This window comes from Amblyraja radiata, chromosome 34, assembly GCF_010909765.2.
Source record: "Amblyraja radiata isolate CabotCenter1 chromosome 34, sAmbRad1.1.pri, whole genome shotgun sequence".
Lineage (NCBI taxonomy): Eukaryota > Metazoa > Chordata > Chondrichthyes > Rajiformes > Rajidae > Amblyraja > Amblyraja radiata.
In genome coordinates, this window is record NC_045989.1 from 25,450,090 (window position 1) to 25,467,180 (window position 17,091).

Here is a 17,091-nt window from a genome sequence, read left to right on the forward strand (position 1 = left end):
ACCTGACCTGCTTAGTGCAATTAATTTGCATGTGTGAAAATAGGAAGTCTGTTCATAAGGTCAATAGTGATAGGAGAAGAATTAGGCCATTTGGTCCATTAAGTTTACTCCGCCATTCAATCATGGCTGATCTATCTCTCCCTCTCAACCCCATTGTCCTGCCTGCTCCCTATAACTCCTGACACCTGTACTAATCACCTGTACTGATCTGTTATGTTTCTGAATGGTTCTTCCATCAGCTAGAGTACTGCCCAATTCACCTCCACCCCATTGGACTTTGTCAACGGAGCTGGTACGCTAGCTTTTAATTCGGAGGACAAGAAAACAAAAACAGGGATGTAATGTTGAGGCTCTATAAGACGCAGTCAGACCGCATTTGGAGTGTTGTGAGCAATTTTGGGCCCCATATCTGAGGAAGAATGTGCTGGCTCTGGAGAGGGTCCAGAGGAGCTTTATGAGAATGATCCCAGGAATTAGTGGGTTAACATATGATGAGCGTTTGACGGCACTGGGCCTGTACTCGCTGGAGTTTAGAAGGATGAGGGGGAACCTCATTGAAACATAGTGAATAGTGAAAGGAGGATGTTTCCACTAGTGGGAGAGTCCTCGACTGGAGGCCATATCCTCCGAATTCAAGGACGTTCCTTTAGGAAGGAAATGAGGAGGAATTTATTTTGTCAGAGTGTGGTGAATCTGTGGAATTCTTTAATGCAGTGATAGATTGATTAATGCGGGTGTCTGGTGTTATGGGGAGAAGGCAAGAGGATGGGGTTAGGAGGGAGAGATGGATCAGCCATGATTGAATGGCAGACTTGATGGGCCGAATGGCCTAATTCTGCTCTAGAATGTATGACCATTAACCTAAGAATGCTGAGAACTATATTCTGCACTCTGTATCTTCCCCTTTGCTCTAGGGCTAATGGAATCGAAGGATATGTGGAAAAATCAGGAACGGGGTACTGATTTTAGATGATCAGCCATGATCATATTGAATGGCGGTGCTGGCTCGAAGGGCCGAATGGCCTACTCCTGCATCTATTCTTCTATGTTTCTACTGTTGTACTTGAGTTTGGACTGATTGTATTCATGTCCAGTATTATCTGATTTGATGATTAAATAGCATACAAGACAAAGCTCTGCACTGTACCTCAGTACACATGACAATAATAAACCTAAATGAAAAAATATTTGTCAAATAGATTTTAAAAATATATATGATTGTTGGAAAGAGCAGAATGAAACTAAAACTAAAGTCAGACATTTACTCATTTTAAAACAAATTCTGGAAAAATTACAACAGTTATTATACATAGTTTTGTATAAGAAAAGATTTGACATTAGAAACCGATTTAAAATTTGTAACTTCCAAGTGCAATTGGTGATTATAGTTTCATGCAGATTAATCATTGAATTATTATGTTTTGCAAATCATAAAATTGATTTAATGGTTTTTAAATCTATCTGGAGTCATACAGCATGGAGACATACAGCATGGAGACAGGCCCTTCGGCCCAACTTGTCCTTGCTAACAAAGGGCGGTACGATGGCGCAGCGGTAGAGTTGCTGCCTTACAGCGCTTTCAGTGCCAGAGACGCAGGTTCAATCCTGACCTCGGATGTAGATTTTCTCCGAGATCTTCGGTTTCCAAGACGTGCAGGTTTGTAGGTTAGTTGGTTTGGTATAAATGTGATTTGTCCCTAGTGTGGGGATCGCAGGTCGGAGCGGACTCCATGGGACTGTTTCTGCACTGTATCTCTAAACTGAAAAAAAAACGGAACTAAAGATGTCCCATGTATGTTTCTCTGATTTGCCTGCATTTGCCCCCATATATATATAAACTCTAAACCATTCACTCTTTTAAAAAAAAAAAATCCAAAAAAAAAATACCTTAGCACTTAAATGTTTCGGGAAGAAACCGCTCCACAGCTGCAAGGTAACTCATCATCTTCACTTGGTCACAGGAATGGACGAGTTTTGACTGTAGACTTCCAGTGAAAACTGGAACAGGAGAACACGTCTCCTGCATTTCAAAATAAAGTTAGCTTGTTCTGGTCATAGATGAGGAATGTTTAAAATTTATTGTTCAGTAGACTACAACAAGGGAATTGCCATCTGTGTATTTCAGTGCGTACACGGATAAAACACGTGATCTGTGTTAACCAGACAGGTGTTACATTTATTCATCAGCTAGAGAGAGAGAGGTCCTTGCAGATACACCATTATTTGGTCACATTAGTGAAGGACATTTTTCATTCATTTCTTTAACCCAAAACCCTGCAACATGTGCCGAGCCGAACGTAAAAATGTTTCCACATTTCTCGATGTTCTGTTGTCCAAATCTCATTGGATTTTGGCCTCCCGTACGAGATTTTGCTGCCAATTTTCAAAATGAGCTTAAATGCAAAACTACTGAGCGTGCTTGGGGAATTCTCATCAGAAATTGGTTGCTTATGTGTGAGGGAGAAGAATTTGGACAAAAGTGCTGTTCCTGGAATTGAGCACTTGCCATGGATTTCTTAAACCTGTAGTAGATTTGTTAAATTGAAATGGACTTTGAGGTACCATGATACACAAAAAGAGGAACCAAGGTACACAAATATAGGACTGTTGCCTCATTTAGTTGTGGAAACGGGCCCTTCGGCCAAACGAGTACGCACCGATCAGCGATCACCCGTATACTAATTCCAAACATTGCGGCAATATTTTCCACTCAGAGGGTGGTCGGTATATGGAACGAGCTGCCAGAGCAGGTAGTTGAGGTAGGTACTATCCCAGCATTTAAAGGACATTTGGGCAGGTATAGGGACAAAGGTTTGCAGGGTGATGGGTCAAATGGGACTAGTTTCAATGGGGAATCTTGGATCAGCATGGACTAGTTGGGCCAAGCCACCCGTTACTGTGTTTAGTTAAGAGATACAGTGTGGAAACAGGCCCTTCAGCCCAACAAGTCCATGCCGACCAAACACTAGTCCTATCCTACACATTAATGACAACTTACAGATGCAAATTAACCTGCACATCTTTGGAATGTGGGAGGATACCGGAGCACCCGTTGAAAATCCACGGCATCACAGGGAGAACGTACAAACCCCGTACAGACCTTGTACATCTCTGAGATCATTGTCCATCCTCCATTGCTCCAAGGAATGAAGTCCTAGCCTGCCCAACCTCCTCCTATAGCTCGGGCCCTCAAGTCCTGGCAACAACCTCGTCAATATTCTCAGCACTATTTCAGTTTTTTCAACCAATGGTTCACACCAGGGCAGCAACAAGCCATTTGTTCCAACTGGATTCTACTGGTCCCAGTAAACAAGAATCCTTCACTGACATTTAGGATGAGTGGAGATCGTATAGAAATGTGTAAGATTCGTAAGGGATTGGACAGGCTAGATGCAGGAAAAATGTTCCCCACTTTGGGGGAGTCTAGAACCCGGGGTCACAGTTTAAGAATATGGGGGAGGCCGTTTAGGACTGAGATGAGGAAAAACTTTTTCACCCAGAGAGTTGTGAATCTGTGGAATTCTCTGCCACAGAAGGCAGTGGAGGCCAATTCACTGAATGTTTTCAAGAGAGAGTTAGATTTAGCTCTTAGGGCTAACGGAATCAAAGGATATGGGGAGAAAGCAGGAACAGGGTACTAATGTTGGATGATCAGCCGTGATCATATTGGATGACGATGCTGGCTTGAAGGGCCAAATGGTCTACTCTGCATATTTTACACGTTTCTATGCTATTTCCTTATCTGTGTTAATCTGTCGTATATTTTCTTTGAATACTTAGTTGTAATGTTTCTTTTTTAAAGGTGCTTACATTGTAAAATCTCGAGCTTTGGCAGAGGAGGAGAGTTATTCTGTCACTTTTGACGGAATTGCATTCCTTCATTATTCGTTCTCTCCGGGCTCTGTGTGGTTTTTACAGGATTCGTGCTGAACTGAGAATGTTATTCCGTTATATGTCGGAGATGATGAATCTACCTGCAAGAATTTAGCCAGAGTGTAAACATGCAAAATGCCGCCAGTACGATCTAACCCAAATTCTCCTTTTGTCTTACCAAGAATAATAGAAATTTGAACAGGCCCGGAAAGGGTTATTCTGTTGCCAGCCTTTCAGTGTTGGCTGACATCCGGATGCGTTTCATTTCTTTGGCAAAAGTGACAGAAATGTAACTAACTCTTTCTCTCTCCCACTTATAACTTTTTTTTTAATATAGACTATGAATTTGAAGCAGGTTCTGTGGTTCAGGTTTCCTTGGGTCATTGTAAACAACTATTCTGCATCAGCACCTCCCCAAGACTAACATCTTGTAAACTAATACCACTTACTTTTGGCCGTGGAATATCGTTGCGTTTAGTCACTTCATCTGTCACGTCTTCCTCCCTATAACAGACTCTCCCTTTCTGTTCCCTCTGCAAGCCCGGACATGCAATGATCACGTCACTGGTCTCAATGGCATTCTTGTGTCCCTTCTGAATACTTGAAAGGCAACAAGTAGTCCCTTTTTAGATTGTCTTCAACAAAACTTGTATTTATTGAATCTGAAAGACCGTGCTTCAAGTATGATTCCCACAGCGCTTCAATAGACTTGTACTCTGGCAACAACGCACAGTCACGATATTCTGCTGATACAAGTGGCTTGTTAATCATCCATGATTTCTCAGTTGTGGTGGCGATTCCTCTGTGCTTCAGCTCCCAAGCTCTCTCTCCTAGATGCTACTCCATGCCTCTTGTTTTGGGCATGGTGTAACATGCTGAGACTTTGGTGATAAATTAAGTGTTTGTCTTTATGGCACTTTTAACGTGCTGAAAGATGATTGGTTTGACCACACAAGCCTTCATCAGCATCTCTGTGTAGAATCAATGCCCCTCGAACAGTTGATTGGGTTGTCCATTGATTAAGTTTGTCTTTTTTCTATCATGCTGCCTGACCCGATTTTTTTTTTTTTGCTCCTTATCCCAACATCTGCCGTCTTTTGTGTCTCCAGAATGGTAACTAATTGAATAAAGGCGGACGGAGACGAGAAGGGACTAACTTATCAAAAGCTTGCTCTAGATTGTTTGGCTTCATGGTGACAGGACGGGAAAGTCTCTTAAACTGCATGAAGTCATAAAATCAAACTCTTATGTTTAATGGAGAAAGCCTAGTTCTGTAGGGCTGTGCGGAAGAATTGCTGCCTCACAGCGCCAGAGACCTGGGTTCAATCCTGACTGTGGGTGCAGCCCGAACAGAGTTTGTACCTTCTCCCCGTGACCGCGTGGGTTTTTTCCAGGTGCATTGGTTCCTCCCACACTCCGAAGACGTGCAGGTTTGTAGGTTGAGTGGCTTTGTTAAAAATTGTAAATTGTCCCTGGTGTCTGGAGATCGCTGGTCGACATGGACTGTTTCCGTGCTATATTTCTAAACTAAACGTTTCTATTTCGTATTGGTTAATGATCCAAAGGAATGGAAATGCAGGAATTAAACACGATTGTAGTTTCCTGGCAAAAATTCCTCGGCCGAACATACATGAAGCATTTAGTGCAGCAATATAATATGTATATATGTGTGGTTATATATATATGTATGTGTGTATATATATATTACAAAAGTCAATAATAAGTAAATGACATGTTAAGTAGCAACATTAACAATAAAAGTGGATATAAGTTGCAAAATGAAATTAGCCATAACTTTTCAAATGAAGTATTCTGCAAACACAGGTACTATTACGCAGACACACAATGCCCTTTATTCAACCTGACATCCCTCCATGAGTATTCCCTGTCTTCCAGGCATGTCAGTTAGCAGGAATTCCTATTGGGAATTTCTAATGGCAGAAGCAGTAATGGTGAAGATAATGCCTGCAATTGACATAAACCATGTCCCAACCGGGACAGGGAATTAAAAAGCAGTTTGGGGATATTTAGAAAACCCCTAACATCAAATCTGCATCCTTTCTGCAGTTATTTGTAAGTTTACATCCAGCTACAGGCCATGTATCAAAATATGGCGATGCTGGAACTGCAAACACAACACTAGGTGCTGGAGTAACTCGATGGGTCGGGCAGAATCGGGGAGGGAATGAATGGATGGTGTTTTGTGTCAGGACCCTTCAGTGATTGTAGTGGGGTGGGGGTGTGGGGGGGGGGGGGGGTGGGGGAAGCTAGGCAAGAGAGGGGGGAAGGGTGCATGGCAGATCTTAGCAAGTGGAACATACATAGAAAAAATGCTGGAGTAACTCAGCGGGACAGGCAGCGTCTCTGGAGAGGGGGGATGGTTGCCGTTTCAGGGCGGAACCCTTCTTCAGATGAGGTGGATACAAGCGATGGGGACTTTGCCCCTTGCTTCACTCTTGTTGAACCGGAGACAGATAAGGAGAGAAGAGGAATGAGATGTGAAGCCAGGGGGAGGAGTGTCGGGGGGGGGATAGGGGCAAGGAGGGGGTGAAGAAATAGGGGACAGGTAGTTGAAGGAACGTGAGCTTACAGGAATGGGGGGTGTTCAATGTTTGTACTGTTGGGTCGGTAGCTACCCAAGTGGAACATGGAGGTGCTGTTCTTCCACTTAGCATCTGGTCTCACTCAACCTCCCCGTCAATAATTTGGATTAATTGCCCCACTGACCTTCTGTGACGTGAAAATCCATGGAAGGGCCAGACTTATCTTTTTTTTTTTTAAACTTTGTAAAACTGTCTGGGCAATAGATCAATGCAGAGGCAACATATTCCTCTCCTCGTTTAATAATTTGCATGTGATGTTCTGCTTGACTGGATTTATCAGTGTTGCCAGCAGATGTCCCTCAGTATTCCAGGTTCAGCCTGCAGCCTCTTGTACACACTGCAAACGGCCGTCATTATCTGTGGATGTTCCGTACAGTCAGTTAAAGCTGACGCTGTCACGATGCACTTGGTCTTGATCGCAGCTGGGGTTTGCACTCGAGTTCAGAGGGAATATGTGCGAGGTGGTGTGAATCAATGGAGCAGACAATTTCCTTGACATCTGGTCCCCCTAAAATAGAGGAACGCATCATCAATAACCTTCGAAGCTGGGAGGTTCGCGTAGACGTTGGGAGGTAATCGGACCATTTGTGGTGTCCGAGAGCAGAATTAAAATCGGCCAAGTGATGTCCCACTACAACAGACACATCATCAGTCAATAACAATGTCTTTAACATTGTAGAATATTCATGGGAGCATTGTCAAATAAAGTCAGGGCTGTGCATGAACTTATTCCATGGTATAGCCAGCAATGTGAAACTATTCAGATGTAACCTTAAGAAGGTCATTCGTGACATTTTGCAATGGGTTTAGTTATGTCCCACCTCCAAAGTTGCTGGAACCTTTCTTGGGGTGGGTGAGCAGTTATTTGAGTCTATATCACTATTTGAACCCATGGAAATGGTCTGAGGTGAATCATTGCTGTAATGCAAGTTGCGGGTTTTTAAGTTGGAGCGTACAATTGTGTTTTTTAAAAACATTTAATGAGGAGAAAACAGAGTGGGGCACGTGACTGAATTTCCAGTATGTGCCATTCTGGGTAACACTCCTGTGGTTGGAGGAAGCCAAAAGGCAATTTGTGCCTCTGGAGTAGAATTTTCAAAAGTTGAAACTATTTCTGTTTCTTCCAGGAATATAACTGATTTCCACCACGCTTTCCAAACTTGCTATAACCACCCTACTTAACGCAAATCTCATGATGGCTTGTTGAGCCAAACATTACTCTCAAATGTTTTTCCAGATGTACAGTTCTGGTAGTTCAGAGATCAGTTCCTTTCATGCTATGACCTATCCAAGAATGTAGGAAGGCACTGTCCCTTAAGTTGCACACATTTACTGCAGCTTAAGAGTTCTTGTTCCACCTCAGTGACCTGAGCGATCTGAAGTTGATTGAACAAAAGTTGTTGTGAAGTAACTACCTCTCTTCAATGGTAATCATTGCTCTCTCCAGCCTCTTATTCTCCAATCTTGGATTGAGGATCTTTCTTCTCGTCTCCCGTCATAATCCCTCAGGATTGAGGGGAACATGCTTCTTTGGATTATCCTTATTCAATCTTGACTGGATGACCTTGCACTCAATGTTATTGCCTTTACCTGTATCTGTACACTGGATGGCTCGATTGTAATCATTTGTGGGTGTATATATAGTCTTTCTGCTGACTGGATGTAAGTTGTAATGTTCCTGAGTTGTTGCCTTTTCATGGCAAGATCATGCAGTCAACATTCCATGTACACACCCAGAAAACCTTAGTCATATATAATCATGTTCTTCCTTAAACTAAGGTCCTTTTTGTTAATTTCAAGAGAATCTAGAAGCTTAATTGTCATAGGCAGGGGCAAGGTGAACAATGAGAATCTTTCTTACTGCATCAATGCAAGTTTAGAGATACAGCACGGAACCAGGCCCTTCGGCCCACTGAGTCCACGCCGACCAGCGATCGCCACACGTTAACACGATCCTACACCCGCTAGGCACAATTTTTACATTTACCAAGCCAATTAACCTACAAACCTGTACGTCTTTGGAGTGTGGAAGGAAACTGAATATCTTGGAGAAAAGTCACGGGGTGAACGTACAAACTCCGTACAGACAGCACCCGTAGTCAGTATTGGACCCGGGTCTCCGGCGCTGCATTCGCTGTAAGGCAGCAACTCTACCGCTGCGCCACCGTGACGTTAATGAACCTATACGACAAACAATCACTCAATAATACAATAATTGATCAATTAGACTAGGTGACTGGGCTATGGTCTTGCAAACTGAAGTACAGGCATCGCACGATGCTTGATTTGTGGATTGTTGAAATGCTCTGCTTGTTCCTTTAATGCCAAAGCTTGATTTAGCTACTGGTATTTTAGGAATAAAGTGCTCAGATTTACTGTCGGCAGCAAATATATGTGTGATTTACTGGTTTTTGAATTAAGCACAGCCTTCAAAGTGCCTAACCCCCATGTACAAAGCGAGATGCCTGTACTGTTTGTTGTGATGAAACCTAAACAAACAACATAGTTCAGTTAGTTTATTGACGGAGGTACAGCGAAAAGCTTTGTCACGTGATAACCAGTCAGCGGAAAGACAATACACGATTACAATCGAGCCGTTTACAGTGTATAGATACATGATAAGGGAATAACGTTTAGTGCAAGTTTAAGCCAGTAAAGTCCAGCGAGTTTGGTGTGGTAGGCTTGTGGTTAGGAGTGTGGTTATGGTTATGGTTAGGGTTGTGCCCCAAGAACCTGATGGTTGATGGACGAAGCTGTTCTGGACGCTGGTGGTCACAGTTTCGGGTTCTTGGGTCTTTGATGTTGGTTGCTATTGTAAGACAATGCTTCCTTGGATTGTCTTTGACGGTGGGGAGTTCGATACCTGTGTTGAGCCGGGGCAATGTCCACCACTTCCTGCAACCTTCATCATCGGGCATTCCAGTTACTCAACCAGACCTTGACCCAACCTCTCAGTATGATCTCTGTCACACACCTGGTGACGTTCGATAGAATATTCAGTGACATGCCCAATCTCCCCAAACCTCTGAGGAAGTAAAGGCATTGATCAGCTTTCCTGCTGCTGGGGCCAGAACACATCTTTGGAGAAACAGTCAACCAGGCACTCCCTCCACTTGCAATCCCTTCAATGAAAACTCTGCTTTCCTCTTGAAGTCAACAATCAACTCCTAAGGGCCTGTCCCACTAGGTGACTGCCAGGGACTAGTTTTAATGGAATTCACCTGGAGACACCTGGAGACTTCTGGCAACAACCTATGACAATGAAATCGTAGCCGCCCAATAAATCACCTAAGTGGGACAGGCCCATTAGTCTTGTTAACATGGAGAACAAGATTCAATCAGATTGATTATTGATCACCCTCCTGTGCTCTATTTGTCCAACAGCAGGGATAACAGGGATGGTGTTAGAGTTCTGACTGTCTATATAGTCATGAGAAATGTTGGGAGTTGAGTGGAGATTGTTAAAAGTGTATAAAATCACGGGGCATAGATCGGGTAAACAGTCAGAACCTTTTTCTCCAGGGTGTAGAGGTCCAGAGGGTAAAGCCATGAGTTGAGAAGGTGAGATGTGGGACATTTGTGTAGTGGTGAAGCAGGCTGAAGCCACACAAGGAAGCAGGCAGATCTGACATTGTTATACAGCAAGTATACAGGCAATGGTTCAAACGTTGATCGCTGGAGTAACTCAAAAGTTGTAAAGCTGGTTGTATTTTTGTTTTGAGGTGGTATTTAATACACTCAAGTTCTCCAGTGTGAAGGCAATAAGGATGCAGCTACTTTGGGAATGAAACGGTCGGGTCCCAAAGGCAGTTTCTGGGTTTGGTTTACACACTTGACACCAGCATTTGGTTGGGGTGTGCATGAGGGAGTGATGTTATTTATGTGGACTTCTAGAAGGAATTTGACAATACAATGCAAGAATCTGTTAAGCAAAATGAGAGCACATGGAATTGGAGATGACCTTGCATCCTTGGCAGGAGGTAGTAGATGGAGAATAGGGATGATGGTTTTTAACTTAAATTGGCATGATGTGGCAGCATTGTCCCCTGTGTCCTGGGTAGGGATTGCAGCTGCCATTACATTTGTAAATGGTTTGAATGAAGGAGTTGAATGTCATGTGTCCAACTTTTGCTGGCACCACTGTGTTTGTGAGTGTAGTGCTTGCAAGTTCCACAGGGATGTTGATGAAGTTAATAGAATGCAAGGCTGTGGTTGATGGAATTCAAAGTTCAAAACCAGTGTGAGCTTCCAATTTAATCTCCAATGAGAGATTAGTTTAGTTTGGAGATGGACTGTGAAAAGGACCCTTCGGCCCATCGAGATCCATGCCGACCAGCAATTATCCATACTCTAGTTCTAAGTTATCCTGCTTTTAAATCCCGCACACTAGGGGCACTTTACAGAAGGCAATTATCCTACAAACCCACATGTATTAGCGTTGTGGGAGGAAACCGGAGCACCTGGAGCAAACCCACAAGGTCGCAGGGAGAACTACAAACTCCACACTGATAGGATGGAAACCGGGTCTCTGGCACTGAGGCAGCAGCTCTACCACTGTGCCACCGTGATGCCAAGTTGTAAATAGCAAAAAGCTTGTTAACTTAAAGATACAAGAGGAAAACATGCTAAAAATGATGGATTATATACAGAGGAATTAGTCTGAAGTCGCTGGAAAATGGGAGCGATTAGAATGAAATCAGTTTAACGGCCACTGTTTGTATGTAGATCCTTCACGGGAGGATAAGGGAACATTTTGTTTATTCTTTCCTTTTATTTTCTAGGGCTATGGGGACCAATCGGAGACTGTCTACTTTATTCCTGAATTTGCACTTTCTCCACAAGGAAGCTTTTTGGAAGATACGACGGGAGAGCAGGCCCTGACATACCGTTACGATGATCAGGTCAGTGCATGGTTATCTCAAACAGCAGTCCATGTCAACAAGGGGCTATGTGACAGAAGCCCGATCTGCAATCTATATATTACTAAAATTCTCATCTTGTTTGATTGTATGTGTGCGTGAGATCCTGAAACCCCGCCAAAATGGTACACGATAGCGCTACAATTTTGGCCCACCTTACTCACCATTGTCCTGTGATGTAAATGAAACATATTTTGTTCACATTGATAGTATATTTTACAAGTTATTGACATTTTAAACTTTACAAAAATCACTTTTCAAACCACTTTTCCATTTGCCCTGCCCATCAGCCGCGTTCGACGTCATAATGGGATCTCAAATTTCATTTTTTTAAATCGCTATTTTCATTGACATTGAAACTCCAGAGGTGCTGCCTGACCCGCTGAGTTACTCCAGCATTTTATGTCTGTCCTATCAGTAAACCAGCATTTGCAGTTTCTTCCTACACTGATTAGTAACCAAAATTGAAAATAATCAATAAAACTCTGGAATGCACAGACATGGGATGCTGAATGCAAAGGCCACAATGTTGTCCGTGGACCTGACTGAGGATGGATTTTGATTACCATGAGTTTTTCTTTAAAACAATCCACTAAATTATTTTGGGCCATAACTGTAAAAATAAAATAATACTGGGAATTTATTTTCCAGCCAACATGTCAGCCAAGCTTCAGAATGATTGTGCCAGGAACTGAGAAATCACTCATCAGTACACGGCAGTGGTTCTGAATTGGTCATTAAAAACACTCGATGATTGTTCAAATAATTGTGACAAAATGAGCTTGGAATGTCTTGCTCAATTAACCTCCAGATCCTTGGTGTAGATGTAGATGGTACGACCTTTTATGTATTTTACTGATGTTATGGGCTCAGGATATTTCACAACTAACTTCACCATAAAATTAAATAATGTTCAAATAATGTCTCGCTGTGACTTTATATTTACATTCTAATAACATTTAATATCTGGAAAGCTCTGCGGTAGACTCTACATATTTACGTGACATTGTGTGCTAGGGTAATGAAAATATGAATGTAATTGGCTTAATATAAGTAAGGGTCAAGATGTTTTGCTTTGGGTTGCAATGTTGTTTCTTGGCAACTCTTGTAGCGAGCAAAGCAATTATTCTAAGAAGTGTATTATCGATAAGAAGACTCCAATTATTGTGATTATGCCAGGCAATAATGATACATCATACATTTGAGGTATAGCTAAGGAAATGGCTATTGCTATTGTAATTTTCTTTCTTTCAGTTATGCAGCTGGTTAAATAAGATTACATTCCTATTTCCCCGTCTTGGTTCGACATGCCTATTGTTGAAAATATATGGTTATTATAAGTCGTCGTCAACTTCCCATCAGCGTTTATTGGAGATGTCCTGCGTGGGGTAGTGATATATGAAGCAAATTATTCAAGGAGTGGAACAAAATGATGAACTTCCTGTAAATTTAATTTGACGGAAGTGGACAGCTAGCTATTTGCTTGCGCTGGTTAAGCCTCAATTGTGAATTGGGAGTCAGACTAATGAACACTGGTTTCCTCTTGTAAGTGATGCATGCATCTCAGGAAGCAGGGAATAAGACACAGATGCTATTCCAGTAGAGACTAAACTTTTTATTAAAATAACTCTCTGGAAGAATGCTACATACTATGCAATGCAAATCATACCCAAAAATGTGCGGCACGGCAAGTTAAACTAGGTAAGTAAAATGCACACCTCCAGATTCGGGGACAGTTTCATCCCCGCTATTATCGGGCAACTGAATGGATCTCTCACCAGCTCGAGTGCGATCCTGACCTCCCATCTACCGCATTGGAGATCTCTTGAACTATCTTTAATTGAACTTTATTGGACTTAAATGTCCACTGAGTATCAGTAAGCTTGGATATATTACATCTCATCATCCTCATCCATATCACGGAATAGCTGGCTCCTTAGCACAAAAAACCACAGCACCCCCCCCCCCCCCCCCCCCCTTTGCAAACTCCCATTCCAAAGTTATTCCTACTGTTTGCTATTCATGGTTTTTTATGTTGACCCCGTGTAATCCTTAACTCTTGCCAATATATTATCCTCCACTTCGAGCTGTAAATTTGTATAATACCCTTGTCTGGAATTGCATTGAATTTCTCCTGAACTCACAAATCTACCAGACACACTTTTTCTTATCCATTATACTGGTTACAATCTTCAAGTGTGAACATTTTTTTAGATTTAGAGATGCAGCGTGGAAACAGGCCCTTCGGCCCTAGTCCACGTTGACCAGCGATCGCCCGTACACCAGTTCTATCCTCCACATTAGGGACAATTTACAGAAGCCAATTAACCTACAAACCTGCACGTCTTTGGAATGTGGGAGGAAACTGGAGCACCCGGAGAAAACTCACATGGTCACAGGGAGAACGTACAAACTTCATACACAGCACCCGAAGTCAGGATCGAACCTGGGTCCCTGGTGTTGTAAGGCAGCAGCTCTACCACTGCGCCACCATGTAAGAGGGTCTCGACCTGAAACGTCACCCATTCTCTCTCTCCAGAGATGCTGCCTGTCCCGCTGAGTTGCTCCAGCATTTTGTGTGTCTCTTCGGCATCTGCAGTTCCCTCACACACACGATAATATCCTTGTCTGGCATTGCATTGAAGTTACAACTCCACCAGACACACAACCTTTTTTCCTTATCCATTTTATTGGTTACTATCTTCAAGGCCTAACTGATTTGTGAAATGTTGTTTTCCTTGTGGAAATTCGTGTTGACCCTATCCAAGTCTAATATGTTCTAAATGTTCAGTTACCACTTCTAATTTGTTTATAGTTTCCCATTGTTTTTCTTCTCCTGACTTGTTAGGTGGTGGGATTATGCAAACATTCTTCCAATCCAGAATTGGTGGACATTTTAAAGATCCATTATCTTCATGTCATATCCCTCATAATCGCATCCCTCTGTACCTTAAGATCATGTACCTTAAGATGGCACAATGGGCTAAGTGTTCGGCTGGCAACCGGAAGGTAGCCGGTTCGAATCCCGCTTAGAGTGCATACTGTCGTTGTGTCCTTGGGCAAGACACTTCACCCACCTTTGCCTGTGTGTGAATGTGTGTGAGTGATTGGTGGTGGTCGGAGGGGCCGTAGGCGCAGATTGGCAGCCACGCTTCCGTCAGTCTGCCCCAGGGCAGCTGTGGCTACAGAAGTAGCTTACCACCACCGAGTGTGACTGAGGAGTGAATGAATAATGCGATGTAAAGCGCCTTGAGTATTAGAAAGGCGCTATATAAATCCCATCCATTATTATTATTATTATAAGTGATGGTAGATTTAGGCCATTCAGCAAAATCAAGTCCACTCCGCCATTCACTCATGGCTGATCTATCTCTCCCTCCTGACCCCATTCTCCTGCCTTCTCCCCATAACCTCCGACACTCGTGCTAATCAAGAATCTATCAATCTCTGTCTTAAATATATCCACTGACTTTTCCTCTTCAGCCATTGGTGGCAAAGAATTCCACACATTCACCACTCCCTGACTAAACAAATTCCTACTCATCTCCGTCCTAAAAGAATGTCCTTTAATTCCGAGGCTGTGACTTCTAGTCCTAGACTCTCCCGCGAGTGGAAACATCCTCTCCACATCCACGCCTTTCACTATTCTTAACATGCAGGTCAACAGATGCTGAGGATTTATTGGCTTTCAATCCTATTTATTTTTTCAATATGATTTCCTTTACTAATGCTGATTTCTTTCAGCTCATTCACTGTAGATCTGTTGTTCCCAAGGAAGCATAATTATTTAATTTTCTTGCCATTTCCTTTATCCCCCCCAACATAATTTCTTCCAGATTAACTTTTGCTAATCTTTTCCTCTCTATGTGCCCATGGAAACCTTTGCAGTAGTTTTGGTACTTGATAGATTAGAGTGATATTCTATGTATTGTATTCTTATCATTACCCTGGCCTTTCGATGTTGAATGCTAACAATTTTCTCATGCTCATGCTTTTTATTGTGTGATGTTGTAAACTGGTTTAATAATAATTAAAATGCTGGAGAATCTCAGCGGGTGCAGCAGCATCTATGGAGCGAAGGAAATAGGCAACGTTTCGGGCCGAAACCCTTCCGGGTTTCGGTCCGAAACTTTGCCTATTTCCTTCAGGGTTTCAGCCCGAAACGTTGCCTATTTCCTTCAGGGTTTCAGCCCGAAACGTTGCCTATTTCCTTCGCTCCATAGATGCTGCTGCACCTGCTGAGGTTCTCCAGCACTTTTGACTACCTTTCATATTCCAGCATCTGCAGTTCCTTCTTAAACATTACTTTTGTTAGTCATGGCGGGCCAATCTTCTTTGTTTTCTTTCTTTAACAAGGTACATGTTGCTTTTAAACGAATTATGTAATGAAATATTAACCACCGCTTGTTTACTATAATATCTTTTATAGTTTCCCAATCCACCACAGCCAACTCGTGCCTCTGTTTTGGTTTAAATCTCTGGCTACATTTTGAGATAATTCGCTTGCAATCTTTATATACAATTCTATTGTATAATGATTATTCTTTCCTCCAGGTCTGTGAACCACAACATTAACATTGAACCTTTTTCTCATTGCCTAATACTGGACAAATGATCTTGAAAACAGGTTTATATTCTCCATTGGTTCATCCTCTACACTATTACAGTTAATTTGGCTCACCCAGTCTTCATACAGATGATAGTTTCCTATGGTCCTTGCTGTACCTTCAGTTTCCTGGCGAATACTCCTGCCTTGCATCACTCCTAATGTGTACAGACAAACCCACTAACATTTTCTGCCCTTAGTTTAGTTTAGAGATACAGCGCGGAAACAGGCCATTCGGCCCGCTGAGTCCGCACCGACCAGCGATCCCTGTACCTTAGCCTATCCTACCCACTCGGGACTATTTACAATTATACCAAGCTAATTAACCAACAAACCTGCACGTCTTTGGAGTGTGGGAGGAAACCGGAGCATCTGGAGAAAACCCACATGGTCACAGGGAGAACGTACAACCTTAGTACAGACATCACCTGTAGTCAGGATCGAACCCAGGACTCTGGCGCTGTGAGGCAAAAACTTATACGAAGTCAAGTCAAGTTTATTCGTCACATACACATACGAGATATGCAGTGAAATGAAAAGTGGCAATGCTCGCGGACTTTTGGCAAAAAGACAAACAAACAAACAACCAAACAAACTATAGTTTTAAGGTGGTTTTGATCAGAAACTATTAAACGTTACAATTGTTAATTGATGCTGCGTTGCAAAACCAATACCCAGGCTGGCGAGAAGGGAGGGGGGGGGGAATACCTGTTTTTGTGAAGCTATTGTGAAGCTATTTTCCACAATACTTGCTTTCTAAGGATGCAACTATCATGTTTTTGCAGTATTACCTGTGTCTTTATTTTTCCATGTTGCCCTTCACTTCCAAATGTACATCTTTAAACTCCAACTTTGAAGTTGGAAGAAAAACGTCTGAAGAAGGGTCATGTCCTGACACATCATCCATCCATCCATATGCTCCAGAGATGCTGCCTGTCCGCTGAGTTACTCTGGCATTTTGTGTCTATCTTCTACTTTAGACGCAGTGTTTGCATGTTGCTTGCAGTGTGTTCTGTTGCCATTGTCAGCCAGACAATACATCGTTGTTAAAGGGCTAGAGTGGTGACAGTGATAGGTTTCTGTTTGAAAT

At 42.6% G+C, this 17,091-nt stretch overlaps 1 protein-coding gene across 1 annotated transcript in view; it reads left to right on the forward strand.

Annotated features, from left to right (window-relative positions):
- Positions 1-17,091, forward strand: part of LOC116991698 (ADAMTS-like protein 3) — a 272,285-nt gene that overhangs the window by 16,831 nt on the left and 238,363 nt on the right. Inside the window, exon 3 of the mRNA XM_033050541.1 lies at positions 11,258-11,377. Within this exon, the coding sequence (XP_032906432.1) occupies positions 11,258-11,377 (120 nt within the window). The remainder of the gene's footprint in view (positions 1-11,257; positions 11,378-17,091) is intronic.